The following is a 16,963-nucleotide window of genomic DNA, read 5'->3' on the forward strand; positions in this document are numbered from 1 at the left end:
ATGCAATCGTTTACTACAGTATTGCATCAGACAGTGCATTGTAGTCTCCCTAAGGAAAAATTTGATTCATTCATTGCTATAGAAGAGGAAGAATTTGTTAAACTCGTTAAATCATCTAAATCGACAACATGTATGTTAGACCCTATACCGACTAAGCTACTGAAAGAGATGCTTCCAGAGGTCATAGATCCTCTTCTTAATATCATTAATTCATCATTGTCATTAGGATACGTACCAAAAACTTTTAAGCTGGCTATGATTAAACCGCTTGTTAAAAAAACGCAACTTGATCTAACAGAATTAGTCAATTACAGGCCGATCTCGAATCTACCTTTTCTGTCAAAGATACTAGAAAAGGCGGTATCCTCACAACTATGTTCCTTTTTAGAAAGAAATGATATCTGCGAGGATTTCCAGTCAGGATTTAGACCGTACCATAGTACTGAGAATGCTCTCATTAGAGTTACAAATGATTTGCTCTTATCATCCCAAGGTTGTATCTCTCTATTAGTGTTACTCGATCTTAGTGCTGCATTTGATACTATTGACCACAACATTCTTGCAAAATAGACTCGAAAATTATGTTGGCATTACTGGAATTGCATTAGCATGGTTTAAATCATACTTAACTGACCATTATCAAGTTCAGTATGGCATACCACAAGGCTCAGTACTAGGACCGTTGCTTTTCACTCTGTACATGCTACCACTGGGAGATATCATTAGGAAGCATGGAATTAGTTTTCACTGTTATGCTGATGATACTCAGCTCTATATTTCTTCACGCCCTGACGAAACTTACCAATTCACAAAATTAACGAAATGCATAGGTGATATAAAAAATTGGATGACTAGTAATTTCCTACTACTTAATTCTGAAAAAAAAACTGAGATTCTAATTATTGGACAAAAAACTTCCTCACGTAATAATCTAGAATACACACATCAAATGTCTAACACTTGATGGCTGCTCTGTCAAGTCTTCTGGGTGTGCTCTTTGATACCAATCTTTCATTTGAAAGTCACGTGTCTAGTATCTGTAAAACCGCATTTTTCCATCTTAAAAATATATCTAAATTACGTCATATGCTCTCATTGACAAATGCGGAACAATTAGTCCATGCGTTCATGACATCAAGGCTAGATTATTGTAATGCTATTATGGGTGGTTTCCCTGCACGCTTAATAAACAAATTACAGCTGGTCCAAAACGCAGCAGCTCGAGTTCTTACCAGAACCAGGAAGTATGACCATATTAGCCCAGTTCTGTCAGCAGTGCATTGGCTCCCTATTAAACATCTTATACATTTTTAAATATTGTTGATTACTTACAAAGCACTAAATGGTTTAGCTTTGCAGTACTTGAGCGAGCTCTTAACGCATTATAGTCCTTCACGTCTTTTGCGATCTCAAAATTCCGGCCAGTTGATAATATCAAAATCAACTGCTGGCGGTAGATCCTTTTCCTATTTAGCACCAAAAATTTGGAACAGTCTTCCTAACATTATTTGGGAAGCAGACACACTCTGTCAGTTCAAACCTAGACTAAAAACACATATCTTTGACCTAGCATACACATAAAACATTATAGACTTTTATAATTCAATGTTAGGCAGCATAGATTAGGTCAGCCGGAACCGTGAACACTTCCAATAAATCTTGATGTACTCGTTACATCATAAGAAGAATGGCGTCTACTCTAATATTAGTCTCTCTGTTTATCCCGAGGTTTACTGCAGTCCACCTGATCCAGGCTGTATCCAGATCTGATGAAGGACCTGTGCCTGGATGCGACAGCGCAGTCCTGAAATGTCAACTAGTATCTCCCCTGTGAAGGCCTCCCTTCCCTCCCTTTACTTCTCTACAGATAAAGCGTTGTCAGGATAATTCCGGTTCGCGTGGCTACGCGGAAGCGATAAAAATTCTGTATTATAAATTAAGGCCAGACAAGTAAACTCAGCAAAAAAAGAAACGTCCCTTTTTCAGGACTGTGTATTTCAACAATAATGTTGTAAAAATCCAAATAACTTTACAGATCTTCATTGCAAAGGGTTTAAACAATGTTTTCCATGCATGTTCAATTAACCATAATCAATTAATTAACATGCACCTGTGGAATGGTCGTTAAGACCTTAACAGCTTACAGAGAGTAGGCATTTAAGGTCACAGTTCTAAAAACGCAGGACACTAAAGAGACTTGTCTACCGACTGTGAAAAACACCCAAAGAAAGATGCCCAGGGTCCCTGCTCATCTGCGTGAACGTGCATTAGGCATGCTGCAGGGAGGCATGAGGACTGCTGATGTGGCTAGGGCAATAAATTGCCATGTCCGCACTGTGAGACGCCTAAGACAGCGCTACAGGGAGACAGGAAGGACAGCTGATCATCCTCGCAGAGGAAGACCACGTGTAACAACACCTGCACAGGATCGGTACATCCGAATATCACACCTGCATGACAGGTACAGGATGGCCACAACAACTGCCCGAGTCACACCAGGAACACACAATCCCTCCATCAGTGCTCAGACTGTCCGCAATAGGCTGAGAGAGGCTGGACTGAGGGCTTGTAGGTCTGTTGTAAGGCAGGTCCTTACCAGACATCACCAGCAACAACGCCGCCTATGGACACAAACCCACCTTCGCTGGACCAGACAGGAGTGGCAAAAAGTGCTCTTCACTGATGAGTCATGGTTTTGTCTCACCAGGGGTGATGCACGGATTCGTGTTTATCATCGAAGGAATGAGCGTTACACCGAGGCCTGTACCCTGGAGCGGGATCGATTTGGAGGTGGGGGGTCCGTCGTGGTCTGGGGCGGTATATCACATCTCCATCGGACTGAGCTTGTTGTCATTGCAGGCAATCTCAATGCCTTGCGGTACAGGGAAGACATCCTCCTCCCTCATGTGGTACCCTTTATGCATGCTCATCCGGACATGATCCTCCAGCAGGACAATGCCACCAGCCATACTGCTCGTTCTGTGCGTGAGTTTCTGCATGACAGCAATGTCAGTGTTCTGCCATGGCCAGCGAAGAGCCCGGATCTCAATCCCATTGAGCACGTCTGGGACCTGTTGGATCGCAGGGTGAGGGCTAGGGCCATTCCCCCCAGAAATGTCCAGGAACTTGCAAGTGCCTTGGTGGAAGAGTGGGGTAACATCTCACAGCAAGAACTGACAAATCTGGTCCAGTCCATGAGGAGGAGATGCACTGCAGTACTTCAAGCAGCTGGTGGCCACACCAGATACTGACTGGTACTTTTGATTTTGAGCCTCCCTTCATTCAGGGACACATTATTCTATTTCTGTTAGTCACATGTCTGTGAAACATTTTTAGTTTATGTCTTATGGTGTTGACTCTTTTAGTGTTCATACAAATATTTACACACATTAAGTTTACTGAAAGTAAAAACAGTTGAAAGTCAGAGGACGTTTCTTTTTTTTGCTGAGTTTAGTATGTTGAGGGTTGATTTGTAGGGAAGGACTACACGCCTGCGCACATATATTCAAACGCGCATACCTATAGACTGAACTCGTAATGTGCATGTGCACGCCATCGGCGTTCTCACTGGTTCGCATTTTTTTGAAGTTTGCGCAGAAAGAACTTAAGTTCTGTTCAGTTTTCTGTTAAAATGGTGTCGTGTTAGCGGCTCCTGTTAATAACTAATGATTGTTGCGACGGAAGTAAATCATTCAAACTAACTTTAGCTGGACTTTAGCTGGATAAAATAACTTTATTCTAGAGCTGCTATAAAGCCAAAACAATCTCTGTTACTTTATTTTCCTATTATCAATGTAAAGCTGCTTTGGAACAATCTACATTGTTAAAAGCGCTATATAAATGAAGATGACTTGACTTGACTTGACTTGACTTAATGGAAACGGTACAGAGAAACGTATGGGTCTGACAACGTTACAGCTGTGGTGGGAAAATATAATTCAAAGTTGTAAGTATATGCCACAGCCTTTTTTTATTCATTTTGAGGAAAGTCACCTGCGTGTTACACTACTGTATACAGTGACCCTGCTAAGGCATTGTCTAAGTGCTCGTTTTGAGATATTCTTAAGAACATGTCCAGACAGAGTAATTTAAATATATTATTTCTATAGGCTATACAAAAAAAGACAAAAAAGGACTAAATAAATAGGCTGAATAAGCTGATCTATAGCATGTTAAATGGTGGTAGCCTACTCTATGAACAGTACACCCCCCTAAGCTCACAGAAATGGTTAGACCCAAGTCTTCAGCAGCCAATGACACTGACCCGTTCAAACTGATTTTTAACGTGTATTTCACGTGTATTTTACGTGTATTTAACACATATTTGTCATGCGCAAACAACACGTATTTAACGCGTTGTTGACGTGTTAAAATTCACATGTTTTTGGCCCTCTTGGTTTTCCATATTTATAAGGCATTTCGGTTGTGTATTTTAAAGAGTGAGTGGTTCAATGGACTTACATACAAATTGCATACAAAAATAAACTTATCACAACCCACATAACATGCTGAAAGAGTCCATATAGAGACAGGGCGACACGCGTCATAATCTGAAAGCCACGCCCACCTGGGGGGAAAACAATCCACCCATCTCCATTGACTTTGCATCGCGAGAAGCTGCCTCCTTGTCATTTCTGACTTATAATGAGAAACAAACAATGTCTAAAAGCTGCTATGTGACAAGGTGTACAGCAAACAAGCCAAAAAAAACATAAATACGTTTTTATAAGCTGTCGACCCCAAAAAAGTGGATACAGGCTAGAACAAATGGGTAAATTGTGGGATCCTGACACTTAGTATGCACTAAAAATACACTAACTGTACTAACAAAACACATTTTGTCACTGTAAGTCAAATATCAACATATCAGTTTTATATATTATATTTCTGTAAGCTAAGCTATCCTGTCGCCGATTCCGTTCCCCTCCAGTGGGCGTAAATTAGTTCTCAGAGTAATATGACACGTTGGTCTCAAGTGCCTGTATCCACTTTTGTGTCCTTAAACTCTTGTTTTTGGTGGTCGACAGCTTATACAAACTTATTTCTGGTTTTTTTTTTTTTTTTTTTTTGCTGTACACCTTGTCACATATCAGGTTTTAGACATTTTGTTTTTAGACAAGTCAGAAATGTCAAGGAGGCAGCTTCTCACAATGCAAGTCAATGGAGACAGTTGGATTGGTTTCCCCCCGGTGTGGGCGTGGCCTAAATGTGCTCTGTCTCTATAATGGTAAGTGAACAAATCCTTTGATGAATGGATTCCAAAGATTCGAGTCACTGGAATGAATCAAAATTGCCACCTCCTCTAGTATTTTTTTTAAACAGCCCCCACTTTAAGACAGTATTTGTATGCTGTTACCTGCTTGCTTACTCAGTCCTACAGCCAGTGTAAGCACGGAAGCTGTATGTTCACTCTGGTGCTGGACTGCAGCAGAGCAGTTAAACATTTCAGCAATGGGGAGTACAAAAGAACCAGCGGCTGTCACAGCGCAGCGTTCACCGGTTCCACCTAGAAGCGACCACATCTCCGTCCTGGAGGGACACAAGCTGTACGTCTGGGGGGGTTGCCAGGTAAGGTCTATAGGCAAATATTACATTTCGAATATTAGATAGCGTTTCCATTGCGTTTCCATCCACTTAAACGCATAAAATGAGTAGGCTAGAACTAGTGTAAATTAAACTTGAGTTTGTCTGTTTGGGAGGGGGAGGGGGGCATAAAATGTAAAATGATGGTGTATGTATGTATTTGTTTTAGTGTGTGGACGGACAAGAAACCTTTCTTCCCAGTAATGATATCTGGCTCTATGATATGGAGAATGGAGTTTGGTGAGATGCTTTTTGTTGTTGTTGTTGTTGTTTAGAATGGACTGGTTTTATTTTTTAGCCAAGAAATGGCTTTTCCTGAATAGCTGACATCACTAGCAATAAGTAGTCTATCTCTTCTTTATTGCATTCAAACTGCAGTTGTTCAGTATAATGAGGAAGCGTATAGTTCCCGAGTTTCTCACTTGTGACTACCGTTGCCAACCCCATACAACAACATTTTCTCCAGAGTTTTAATTCTGTGTATGTGTGCGGCAGGTCTCGGAGGCATGTGGGCGGAGAGGTTCCTCCTGTTCTTTTGCAGACTTGTGGCGCATATCTTCAGGGCATTCTTTACATTTTTGGGGGATGTGATAACAATGACTACACCAACCTGGTGAGATGCTTTAGGATTGATAATATTATAATACAACTAAATCTCCAAGTACACACTCAAAGGCAGATTAAAGGGTTTGTCCAGGATGTGTTCAACACGTATGTTGTCTTTTAACGATATTTTCCTCAGAGTTATGGGAACAAACTCTGCACATTTGACTGAGACTCTGTTTTGCAAATGTAGATATCCATTACACATAGTTTTTGTTCAGTGCATGCTGTAGGAAATCGGATATAAAATTATTCATAGTTTATTACTCTTAAATGAATATGACTGAAGCCTCTGTTGAAGAGAAACTCCACCTCCCCCAAAACATTTGGAGAATGTTTTTCTTCCTTGTCTGCCACTGACATACAGAAAGAACAAAGTCATTATTATCATTACTCTTCCCTCAATACAAAACCTTTATTCTGCCTTTTCCACCTCTAACATGTCAGCTTTTCAAACACATTCACCTAAAATGCAAACGTGAAAAACAGTTTTATGGGCTTCTGTTTTTAAGCTGCTGGTCATGTTTCTACAGAGAATTAAATTCTCACTGCTTCTATTTAAGACTTTATTGCTGGTGATATGTTATGACAGATGTATTTTGTTGATCTGTCGGATGAGGAATACAGCTGGGGAAAAGTGACAAACACAATGGGAACTATACCCTCTCCAAGGGTCAGACATTCCTGCTGGGTCTACAGAAACAGGTAAGGAAATGCAAGCACACTGCACTGGCTATACAGATACAACGATCAGCCACAACATTACCTGCCTAATATCGTGTTGATCTCCCATTGTGCTGGCAAAACAGCTCTGATGCATCAAGGCATGGAATCCACAAGACCTCTGAATGTGTCCTGTGGTATCTGGCAAGACATTAGCAGCCGATACTTTAATAATAATAATAATAATAATAAACTTTATTTTATAAAGCGCCTTTAAAAGCAACTTCTCAAAGCGCTGTACACAAATTAAATCCTACAAGTTGCGAGGTGGGGCTTCCATGGATCTGATTTGTTGATCCAGCACATCCCATAGATGCTCAAGATCTAGGGAATTTGAACTCTTTGTCATGTTCCTCAAACTATTCCTGAACCATTTTTGCATTGTGGCAGGATGCATTATCCTGCTGAAAGAGGCCACTGCCATCACAGAACACCGTTGCCATGAAGGGTATGTGGGTATGTGGAACAATCTTTAAGTAGGTGGTACGTGTCAAAGTAACATCCACATGAATGCTCGGACCTCTGTCGGTCTGTTGGACTAGCCGTCGCTCACCACGAGCATCAGTGAACTTTGTGTGCTCATGCTAATGTTGGTTCATCGGTTCTCTTTCCTTGCACCACTTTTGAACACTGCATAACAGGATAACCCCACAAGACTTGCATTTTTGAAGATGCTCTGATCCAGTCATTTAGCCATCATTATTTGGCTCTTGTCAAATTCACTCAGATCTTTTTGTTTTCTCATTTTTCTTACCGCCAACACATGGAATTTAAGAACTGACTGTTCGCTTTCTGCTTAATTTAATATACCCCACCCCTTGGCAGGTGCCATTGATATAATATATAATATATTCAATATATTGCAAAATGTTGTATGATATAATCAATGCTATTCACTTCACCTGTCAGTGTCTTTAATGTTGTGGCTGTTCAGTGTATAAAACACATAGGTTGCATAATTTCCTCCTCAGATTTTTACATTATGACTACAAACACCAAAGTTGAAGGACTATGTTTTGAAACAATTGCAACACCAAACTGGGTTGCCGGTCCAATGGGGCCATATACAGTAAGGGGAAAACAATGCTAACTGTGAATAATATTATTAAACTAACCATATAATTGTAATATAATAGGAAGTTGGTAGGGCTGCTCAATTATGGCAAAAATCATAATCACGATTATTTTGCTCAATATTGAAATCACGATTATTTAACACCATTATAGGTGGGTGATATGATCAGTGTTTTATTTTATATTTGTTTATTTTATGATATGAGTCATTTTAAATGTCATAATATTTTAAATAATTCAGCAAAAACGAATCGCTGACTAGATTAATTAATGTAAGTAAAAGTCCTCAAAATAGTTACAGAAGACAAGTAAACAGTCAGCAATACAATAAGATCAAACAAAAGAAATTACAAACAAAACCGACAAAAAATACAACAGAACAAAAATACTAATTAAATAAATAGTGCTTTAGGTTTTTCAGGAAGATGTACTAACAGTGGTATTCAGATAAGTGATAGCCTACAAAAGATTTTTAAATAATCAAATGTAAAATAACACTTCTGTATACATTAAATATAGACTAATCCTTATTAAAACTACAGTTTATTCATTCAAGAGGCAGTGAGTGATTTTATCTTTGTCTTTTGTTGTTTGATTAAGAATAATGACTGCAGCAGATTTATTAGACTGCTGTCATTTTAAGAGCTGCACAGACCCAATATACTGTTACACACACTCCTTCTCAGTGTTTACATTCACTTAAGACATAACTAAAAGTGTTTACGAGGATCATTACCTAAACAGCATTTCAAAATATTTGTGTGTAGACTATTTGACCGTTCAGGCGCATATCTGAAGCCCCGTCTCGGACAGGAGCGCACAGGAGGCCGCCTAGATAACAGTATCTTTTTCACGGCTTAATACGCTTTTAATAACACTGTGTTTATGGATGTCAAGTTTTGGCTTTTAGGGAGGAACGAAAGTGCACTGCTGTGAAGGAATGGAAGGTGCGCGGGACAGAATGCGGCAGCGGCACAATAATCGCTTCACGTCGATTAATTGTTTTTCCAAAATCAAAATCGAAAATCAATTACGATTAAACGCACAGCCCTAGAAGCAGGTGTTATGATGTGTCAGTTTCAAAACATCTGGTGTCATTCATAGGCTCATCTACTTCGGTGGATACGGGTGCAAAACAGTCCGAGAAGTCAACAACTCCAAGAGCTTTATGGTTGATGAAGCATCCTGGGTAAGCAAAAAAGATCTTATAAATTTACAGCTACAGATATTTTACAGAAGAACTGGACTTTATCTATACGTCTCTTTAAAGGCAACAATCGGATCAGAATTTTTCCTGTTTTGGGGTTGGAATAATGAGGTTCATATGTTTGAACCTGAGTCAGCCACATGGACTGAACCACAAACCCAGGTAAAAGAGCAAGGATAGACTAAGAAAAATTGGATGTTGCAAATGAGTTTTTCCCCCTTTTGTCTCAGCCACAAAAATTGATGGATGACAATATAACATTTTCTTGTTTTCCTGCTGTCTGGATCCACTTCTTGCAGGGCCAGACTCCAGAACCCCGGGCTTCACATGCCAGTGCTACTTTAGGTCATAAGGGCTATATCTGTGGAGGTCTGGTAAGACCTTTAAACCTTGATCTATCCAAACTGATATTTTCAGTTTTATTAAGCAGACCCTAGAGCAGAGGTGCTATAGTAAAATTACAAAAGAAATCCCGCTGGTAAATGGAGCAGTGGTGTGGAAAGTATGGCAAGTGGCACTAGCTTTTGACACAATTAGCCCGAGTTCACTAATGCCCAAAACTCATTCTTCTCCCTTTTTCAGCAAAACATCCAAATTTCATTGTAATGTTTACCACATACCTTATTTTACTCATAAACTGAAAACTGAAAACTGAAAATTATAAAAACCTAGAGGAAAATCTTGAGGGAACCACTGGAGAATTAGAGTGCTTTCACACTGGCAGTTTAGTTCGGAACGGGGCACGGTTCGCATGAAAAATCACTAATGTGAACTAGGGCTGGGACGGTATGGATTTTTTCTTACCGCGGTTGAAAAGCATATGGTTAAATAGCCATGTTTTATAAAAATGTTCACAAAACTAAATGAAAATGTTGTATGTAAGATAACGTTAATTAAGTTGTAGGTTACATTTCTAATGTCACAGGTAGCCTAATAATCTCAAGGTTTACTGCTTACACGATTCTTTTGTAGTTTGGTGTACTAAAGTGTTGTTCTAAAATAAACATTCATGAGTGTACCTTATTACTTCTTCTCACTGCTGAGTCCTGATGGAGTCGCCCGCTGTCGTTTCAAACAATAGGATACGGCGAGCGCGTCAAGCATAAAATGCCTCGTCCACTTGGGGAGGCGCGCGCGCAGTCAGAGAAGAAGAGATAAAAGCCCACCCACACTGACAACTGATTGGTTGACTTACCGAAACGGGCCAATCAGGATGCTCTCTCTCGCTCCCTCTCCCTCTCTGCCGTGCGCGCACTACACGGTTTGGAACACAGTCTCTGTCTCGCATGCGCACTCTTGCTCGCTCGCTCTAGATTCCGGGAGATTTTAACTAATTTGCGGGCATCATGGAGCCGCTATTAATATGCGGGAGACTCCCGGAACTTCTGGGAGACTTGGGATGTCTGTAGGTACTCTCGCATATAGACCTAATAGTCAATACGAATGGAATGTTATTATGTGTCATGGAACATTGCGCTCCCCAACTCGCGAAAGGTCGGATGTGCTCCATCTTTTGATGGATTCAAGGTTTTCTAAACAAAACTTATGTAAGACACAATGTCATTAGACACAATCCATGTCATTAGAATCAATGTAATTAGACACAACGTGCACACATGTGCAGGCCAATGCTTTTTTTTTTTTTTTTTTCGGTGATGACGGTGACGAGCTCAGACCCGCGGTAGGCATCATGTGACCGCGGTATTGCGGTAATGCGGTAACCGCCCCAGCCCTAATGTGAACACTATCATGCGGACCTCAAACTGTGCCACGGTTCGCGTGAATGTGAGAGCAACACGGGCTCGGGTGCACACTTGTTCGGGAAGTAAAGTTATCTGTGCATGCGTTTTAGCTGATTATGATGTATTTAGTTAAATAAAACACATGTAAGGGATGATAGTGTTGATGATTTATCTTGGATACGAGCGAGAGTGAGCCTGCAGTGTACTTGCGCATAATCAGGGCAACAAATTAATGGAAATCCACTGTCTCCTCAAAAGAGTCCGTTTGCAAGCAGCAGAAAGCCACCTTATGCGACACACACACAGTAAACCTATGTTGTTCACTCAGCTGCGCATAATAGCATAAAATTAATTTAAAAAACCACAGTATATTGACCCGCGTTCTGTTTTCTATCATGCGCCGCAAACGCACCAGGGTTCAATAGAATCAAGCTGAGTGTGAAACCAGACCAAAGCTGCGGGGAAACTTTCCATTAAAGGAAATCTTATTTTATATTGGAATATTCTTGATCACTCAAGCGTCACTTCAAAGCATCATCAGCTAAGCTCAAGGGATCAGCCCTTATGTTGTTTTAGGTTAAGATAGTCATAATAAATAATAATAAAGCAAGATGCCATGTTGAAAAATGGGAGATATACAGTATGGTTTATTTAAACTGCAAAGGTAAAACATAAATAAGAATTATTGTGTCAGATGTGATGGGGGAGGAGAATTTATACGTGCATCAGGTTTTTCTACAAGAAAGACTTCCGTATAGGACAGGGGTTCCCAACCACATTCCTGGAGCCCCCCCAACACTGCACATTTTGCGTGCCTCCTTAATCAAACACAGCTGATTCAGGTCATCAGCTCATTTTTGGAGACTCCTAAACAAAGCCACTTGAAGTCAAGCTTGCAACCTTAGCTGAAAAAAAGTGCAACATTAGCTAACGCTGTGGTAAGCAGGGAAAGAGAACAGAGGACGTTTTTTTAATGGATGTCATTGGCTTCACTATGCTGAATAAATAGCTTTTGTGAGGAAATAGCTCATCATTTAATGAAGAGACAGCTTGTCCACTAATCTTCATCATGTTTTACACTATAGAATACTTTTGTTGGCAACTATATGTATATTTTACTATGATACAATTTTTATTTTATAAGAGAAGGCAGAGCAGGGAAGGTCGAGACAGGACTCATTTATGGCATTGCCACCAGCAAATGTGTAGCAGTAGTAGTATTTAATAATAGGCATTGTGTAATATTGAGTGATATTGTATATTTGTCACGGTCACTGGTTTCAGCACAAAGGAAAATTGTCAGGATCTAGATACAGCAGCTTCTTTTTATTAAACTTATTAAACAAACTCAAAACTTTACAAAACACTGGAGAATATCTGGAACAGGAATGAACAACCAACATATGTAATGGTGAGGACAGACAGAGAACTGAAAGAAAACCAGCTTAAATACACACCAAACAAGAGTAACTAATGAGACTAATTAATGAGACACATCTGAACTTAATAAGTAGCCATAGAACCAAACAGAGGTGAACTGAACTAATATACAGACTAGAAGATTAACAGAGAAACTCAAACATGAACAGAACAGAAAAACAAACTCTAAACGTGAACAAGCAAACTCAAAACGTGACATTATTGTCTAAAGAAAATAAACAATGTCAATGTTTTCTTTCTTTGGCTTTCAGGTTTTACCAATTATAAGACAACTTGAATTGGAATGACAATGACTGCCATGCCTTTGATGTAGATATAATGCAATTTAATGAATAAAGAGAAAATTAATAATTTAATTATAAATATTGTTTAATAAAAAAATGATGTGTTCCTTCTATGGATTTCAGGTTTCAACAAATAAATTAGACTTGAATTGTAATGATTTATGACTGCTGTGTATGCCTAATAATTATGTAACCCTAAGGTAAACAAAATATAAAGATTTTAATAAATAAATGTATTCTTCATATGGCTTTCAACAATTAAATTACTATCACATTTTTAGTAACTAGTATCACTGCTATGTATGCCCAAAAGCGTTTTTTAATAAACAGATTCAAATCTAATCTCAAATGTGGTTTTATGTGCACTGTAGTGACCAGTAATCTGCAGCTAATAGATCAATTTGCACTCTTTTTACCGCTCAGTAAAGCACATTCCTCAAATATTGCAGTCCTACTGTACGTTTACTAGCGATATAACACTAAATATAGAACATTTATTCAAAAGACAAACATGCTTATCCACAAGAACCTGTGCATCCGTGCATCCTCACTCATGGCTCCTCTGAAAGCTTCCTCACTCCTCATTCCTCACCTCTTTTTAGTGCAATTAGAGAATTCTATCTTTCAAGATGGCTTACTTTGATCAGTTTCCAGGTCACAGACTGGAGGATGGATTAGCGAGGAAACTAGGAGTCATCAGAGGAAACTAGGAGTCATCAATTTGAAGTATTGAGAAGCACCCTATGCACTTATATTATGCACTATGTAGCCTACTTAACTGTCTAGTTGTCACATTTTGTGGTTAGCAAGCATGGTAAAGAGGAAGGTAAACCCAATAAACAGTATTTATTGACTAAACAGATCATAAACGATAACACAAAATATATTACAATGGTAATATAAAGCTAAACCACATACATATAGATCAGAACCGACTAGAGACTGAAATAAACGGGGGGTATATATACACAGACTAAATGATTGAAATAATAAGGGATAGGTGGACAAAAAAGGTTGCTATGATAACAAATAAGCACACAGAACCATGTCCCAATTCAGAGGCTGGGTCATTTCCTACAGTTTGGTGGATTTTGGACTGAGCATGTTTGTTTTGCAACCTTTAACAAACTTTAACCCTCTGGGGTCTGAGGTGTTTTCTGGGCCCTGGAGGTGTTCTGACATGCTCTGACATTTGTGCTTATTTCAGTTACTTGTAATATATCCATGGCTATAGTCTGATTACACTGTATTCAGCACAAACTCTGCTACAATAATATGTCAGCAACATGTATGTAAAAGTTTGTAGTTTTAAGAAAATTACGTTTATGCATAGTTTGTGAAAAAACAAAATAAACAAAAACTTCACTGAAATAAGGTCATGAAACCCATACTGATTATTTGTTCACACGACTTTTGAAAATTGTATCACGTAGCCTAGAATATTTGCTTTCAAATTTAGAATATTTGAAAATCATCCTCCCCATTCATTTAGATAAAACAATATATTGATTTAAAATTTGTAAGACATGTTTTGTGTAAGAAAGCTCTATCCGAGGCGAGGAGGCATGAATCATCATGAATATTGATGTATTTCACACCTGGAAAGACAAAGACATAATGGCCATATCAGGTGGGACTGTGAGGGAACCAGAACAAAAAATGAGGAGATATTTAAAAAAGAATGGCTTTTTGATTGTTTGGATTTATGTTTTATGGGAAATATTCCCAAGTCAAGATGTGACAAGCTGATATACTCCTATCCAAATAGACAGAGAGTACAAAACTTCTAATATGATTTATCTTTGTTTCCTTTTTACATCACAAACAACTTTTTGGGAGTTTTAACAGGGATGTATAGACTTTTTATATCCACTGTAGAGTGTGCCTTTAAGCTCTGGTTAATATAAAACATAGGTTATATCAATTTATTTTTTCCCTCATGGAATATTGAAAATTCTTTCTGTCATTACAGGAAACACAGAAGATAGACATTCATTGTTTAGATTTGGTGACATGGACATGGACACAAGTGTAAGTAATGTTTTTTTTTCCTGAGTGACCTGATTATGTTATTCATTGAAAAAAGAGCATAAAAAAGTGCAGCTCTTTTCCTGCACAGATAAAGGAGAATGCCTGCTGTGGAAAAGTAAATACCTGTATGTTACCCTTACCAGTCAGCCCCAATTTTGGCAAGTGATGCATACATGACATACCCAAAATAAAAAGGTAGCTGCTCATAAGTCATTCTGAATAGACACATAACCAACATATATTTAGAAAGCCAACCCTTGAGAGTTTACAGTTCATCTTCTTGGATAGGGGCCCCTGAAAGGATGGCTCTAGAGGATGTCATGCCTCTGGTTGAATGAGCCCTCACAGCCAAAGGTGAAGGCAAACTGCGCACCTGACAGGCCATAGATATATCCTGAACAATCCAATTGCTGATAGTTTGTTTGGACGTGGGAAGCCCCTTCTTGGGTGACCCAAAACACACTAGCAACTGGTCTGACTTTCACCATGAAGAAGACCTCTGAACATAAATTCTTAGAGCTCTGACAGGGCAGAGCAAATGAAGCCTTTCTTCATCCACTGTCACATGAAGTGGAGGATGAAAAGCCAGCAGAACTGTAGGCCGTGCCACATTAGATGGCACTTTAGGCACATAGCCCGGCAGAGGTTCGAAGGGGGCCGCGACCAGCCCTTCGAGAACCACTGCCAGGTCCCAAGCCGCAGGTCTTATCGTCCGAGCCCCACGGAGGAAACGTACGACCAGCTGATGTCTCCCCAGAGGCCCATCACCCAGAGGAGCATGGAAAGCTGCAATGGCAGCCACGTACACCTTGAGTGTGGACGGGGTAAGTCCAGCCGAGAAGCGATCTTGGACAAACTCCAGCACTGAAGCCACCGGGCAGTTAACTGGGTCCACCTCACGCTCTCTATACCAAACGGTGTAAACATTCCATTTTAGGCTGACAATTTCCTCGTGGAGCTAAGTATGGTCTCGACTACTCCTGCTGACAGGCCGGCCTCTCGGTACTGTGCCCCCTCAGGGGCCAGACCCACAGTTTCCATAGCTCTGCCCGAAGGTGAAATATTGAGCCCTATGCCTGCGTCAGCATGTCCCACCTGATGGGAATCTCCCATGGAGGGCCCTAGGAGCGATATTTTGTCGGAGAACCATACTCAGGCCGGCCACAACGGGGCTACTAGTAGTAGACAGACTCCATCACGATGGACCCTCGCTAGAACTCCCGGGAGCAGAGTGATCGGGGGAAATGCACAGCCTCGGCCACGTTTGCAAATAAACCTTGGGGTGGAGTCTCCATTCCCCGGGCCTCCCCTACCTCGACAGGATGTCTGCTCCCTGATTCTGATCCCCTGGGATGCATGTTGTTCTGAGAGACAACAGTCTCCTCTGGGACCACAGGAGAATCTGATGCGCCAGTCTTCATAGAGGGCGGGATCTCAAACCCCCCTGATGATTTATATAGGCTACCACTGACATATTGTCTAACCTCACAAGAATGTGGTGACCTCTGGCAGGAAACTCCTCAGAGCTTGCAACACCGCTAGCATTTCTAGGCAATTTATGTGCCAGGAGGAATGATGGTCCTGCCATAGACCCTCTGGTAAAGCAGCCGTCCGTGACCACTCCCCAGCCTGTGAGGGAGGCCTCTGTCGAAACGGCTTTCCAGCGACATGACACTCCCAACACAGGACCTTGGGACAGAAAGTTTTCTTCCACATAGATGGGGAACGAAGGCATCTGCGCGTAACCCTGATCATGTGGAATGGGTTCCCCCTCGGGGAAAACCCTTTGGTTTTCAATCACCACTGCAGCAGGCCGAATGGAATGACGTTGGACGCTGCTGCCATGAGCCCTAACACTCTCTGAAAATGTTTAACAGTGATGGCTTGGCCTAGCTTTATCCTGGTCACCGTGGCGGATGGACCCAATCCATGCAGGAGACAATTGTGCTCGCATCGTGACTGAGTCCCACACCACTCCCAGGAACGTGGTTCTCTGGGCTGGTGCCAACACACTCTTTTTCATGTTGAGTCTCAACCCCAAGCTCTGGATGTGGGCAAGGACCACATCTCGAAGCCGAACTGCCAGCACTTGTGACTGGGCCATAATAATAAGCCAGTCGTCTATATAGTTAAGTACCCTGATACCCTGAAGCCTCAACGGCGCTAGAGCTGCATCCATACATTTGGTAAATGTGCGAGGGGAGAGAGCTAAGCCGAAAGGAAGAACCTGATATTGGAATGCTTCGCCCCCGAAAGCAAACCTCAGGAACTTCCTG

The 16,963-nt window shown here is 40.6% G+C and overlaps 1 protein-coding gene across 1 annotated transcript in view; it reads left to right on the forward strand.

Moving 5' to 3' along the window:
• The first annotated feature begins 5,219 nt into the window (after nt 1-5,219).
• Nucleotides 5,220-16,963, forward strand: part of LOC311095712 (kelch domain-containing protein 1-like) — a 42,560-nt gene continuing 30,816 nt past the window's right edge. Inside the window, exons 1-8 of the mRNA XM_084134392.1 lie at nt 5,220-5,568; nt 5,753-5,823; nt 6,079-6,196; nt 6,779-6,891; nt 9,088-9,172; nt 9,254-9,352; nt 9,490-9,564; nt 14,629-14,687. Coding sequence (XP_083990518.1) covers nt 5,347-5,568; nt 5,753-5,823; nt 6,079-6,196; nt 6,779-6,891; nt 9,088-9,172; nt 9,254-9,352; nt 9,490-9,564; nt 14,629-14,687 — 842 coding nt within the window. The 5' untranslated portion in view covers nt 5,220-5,346. The remainder of the gene's footprint in view (nt 5,569-5,752; nt 5,824-6,078; nt 6,197-6,778; nt 6,892-9,087; nt 9,173-9,253; nt 9,353-9,489; nt 9,565-14,628; nt 14,688-16,963) is intronic.

This window comes from Abramis brama (assembly GCF_963993115.1).
Source record: "Abramis brama genome assembly, chromosome: 14".
In the NCBI taxonomy this organism is placed as follows: Eukaryota; Metazoa; Chordata; class Actinopteri; order Cypriniformes; family Leuciscidae; genus Abramis; species Abramis brama.